The sequence below is a fragment of the Artibeus jamaicensis genome, unplaced genomic scaffold (assembly GCF_021234435.1).
Source record: "Artibeus jamaicensis isolate MK-2021 breed Jamaican fruit bat unplaced genomic scaffold, CSHL_Jam_final contig_335, whole genome shotgun sequence".
NCBI lineage: Eukaryota > Metazoa > Chordata > Mammalia > Chiroptera > Phyllostomidae > Artibeus > Artibeus jamaicensis.
The window spans coordinates 6,729,865-6,731,849 of record NW_026521800.1 but is presented as its reverse complement, the minus strand read 5'-3'; the positions used below and the strand labels follow the sequence as shown (position 1 = coordinate 6,731,849).

The 1,985-nt window shown below is 40.6% G+C and overlaps 1 protein-coding gene across 1 annotated transcript; it reads right to left on the bottom strand.

The window, feature by feature from the left end:
• Nucleotides 1–529: 529 nt before the first annotated feature.
• On the bottom strand, nt 530–856 carry LOC128627224 (eukaryotic translation initiation factor 1-like). Its single transcript, XM_053664119.1, has one exon. It carries the CDS (start codon nt 854–856, stop codon nt 530–532), a length of 327 nt encoding a protein of 108 aa, XP_053520094.1.
• Nucleotides 857–1,985: the final 1,129 nt, after the last annotated feature.

Below are 1,985 nucleotides of genomic sequence, written 5' to 3'. Positions count from 1 at the left end.
TCTCCCACTGGCATCATAATTGGGTACTCAATAGGCCATTCCACCATTTCATTAGGTTCATCTTCTGAGTGAAATAGCAGTGGTCAGTGTTATGTGTGAATCCATTACCGTATTTTGTCATTATGGTTTCCTTCATGTGTGTTGTGTGTTTCGTGTTGGTGTGTTGCCTCCAGTTAGCATCACAGCTAGGTCTTCAGTGGGTAATTTCACCATTTTATCAGTCTTCTGAGGGCAAAGCCAGTGAATTCCATGTGTAAGAAACTATCATTGCTTTTTTTTTGCTATTAAATTAATTTATTGATCAGAGGCAAAACTGTAAAGAATACCATGATAGCAAGTGATGCATTTTTTTGGTGTGTCTCTTTTCAGTTTATTGCATGACAGCTTTACACTAGTCCAAGTTAAAAGCAGACCCCAAATAGTTACATTATAGAAGCTGTGAGGTTTTTAAACTCATGACAAAGGACAGAAAGGAAATTCTACTCATTGCAAGAAAATCCTCACTTAAGCTTCAGTGAGCCAAAAGCACTTAAAACCCATGAACCTTAATCAGTCCAGTCTCTACGAGGAACTGGCATACATTCTTGCACTGGTCACCCTGTAGCTGAATTACTTCTCCACATTCTAGATGCCCAATTACAGTACCATTGCAGGCTAATTCATTCTTTAACGCCATCACTAGTTTCTTTTTGTAATAATCATCTGTGATCCCTTGGACAGCAGTAAAGCTCTTCCTGCCATTTCTCTGTCGAATTCCCATGTGGATATAATCCTCCGTGCCAGCAGGAAGCAGATCATCACTCTCACTCACATCAGCAAAGGGGTCAAAAGAACGGAGGTTCTGGATGGCAGACATACCATACGATTCCTTTTCCTCAGTGGAAACGCCTGCGGAAGGCTGCGGCAGAAGAAGGTGGGCAGGCGGGACCGAGCGTCAGGAAATGAGGGCGGTCTCAAGGGGAAGGTTGCTGAGTCCTCGCTGGCTCAGCAACTGGGGCCTAAGTAATGCATTTTTTTAAGTTAAGAATAGCAACGTTATAAGAAGCATTGTGTGTAGGGAAGACAAATTATATCCCCAAACACACAACTCTTCTCATGAGGACAAATCCCTGCAGCCCCCATAATATTTACACTGTTGATGCCACCAAGTGATGCCTCTCTTTTTTAATGGTAGGCGTCTTGCAATGTGGAGGAAATATTTTAACGTGCTAAAAATACTGTAACTCCAGAAACTTCAGGTTGTTGGGCTCTGAATTTCATACGGTTTACCTCCCACCTTACGGCACTCAGGTTTCTAGGGCATCCAGCATCCTTGTCACTGATGCTCATCAGGTTCAATTGGCATGTTTCATCAAAGTAGTGGAACAGTGTGATGTATTGAGATATCAAGACAGTCAACATCTCTGCAAATTAGATTATGGCAGGTAGGAGAATTGACATTACCTTGGTATGACATGTGAAGATAATACTATTGTGCTTACTAGGTGAAAGCAAACTGTTTATAGAGGTTCTTGCAATTTGGTAATTAGAAAAATCGCATTTTCTACATCATTAGGCGCTTACTCAGGGCCATGTGCTGAATTGTTCTACTAAAGATACCATATTTAGGCCCTGTCCAGGTAACTCAGAGCATTGTCCCAGTGCAACAAAATTGTGGGTTTGATCCCCTGTCAGGGCTCATACAAGAAATAGCCAATGAATGCAATAAGTTATTTCTCTCTTTCTCTCTCATCAATAATAATATTTTTTTAAAAAAAGATACCATATCTAGGCTAGCAGCTGCAGTGGAAGTCACATTTGCCTTCTGTACAGGCCAACTAAATAAGTTAAACAGAAATGTATTAGAAATCATCAACCTTGCAGCTTTGGAATCTTTGATGTTGTCATTAATCTCTGCAATTCCCCTAGGGATGCATTATTGTTTACAAATTTTTAAATTTACCATGTTAGCAGGAAGGAAAAATTCCAGGATCTTCCTCTTGGTT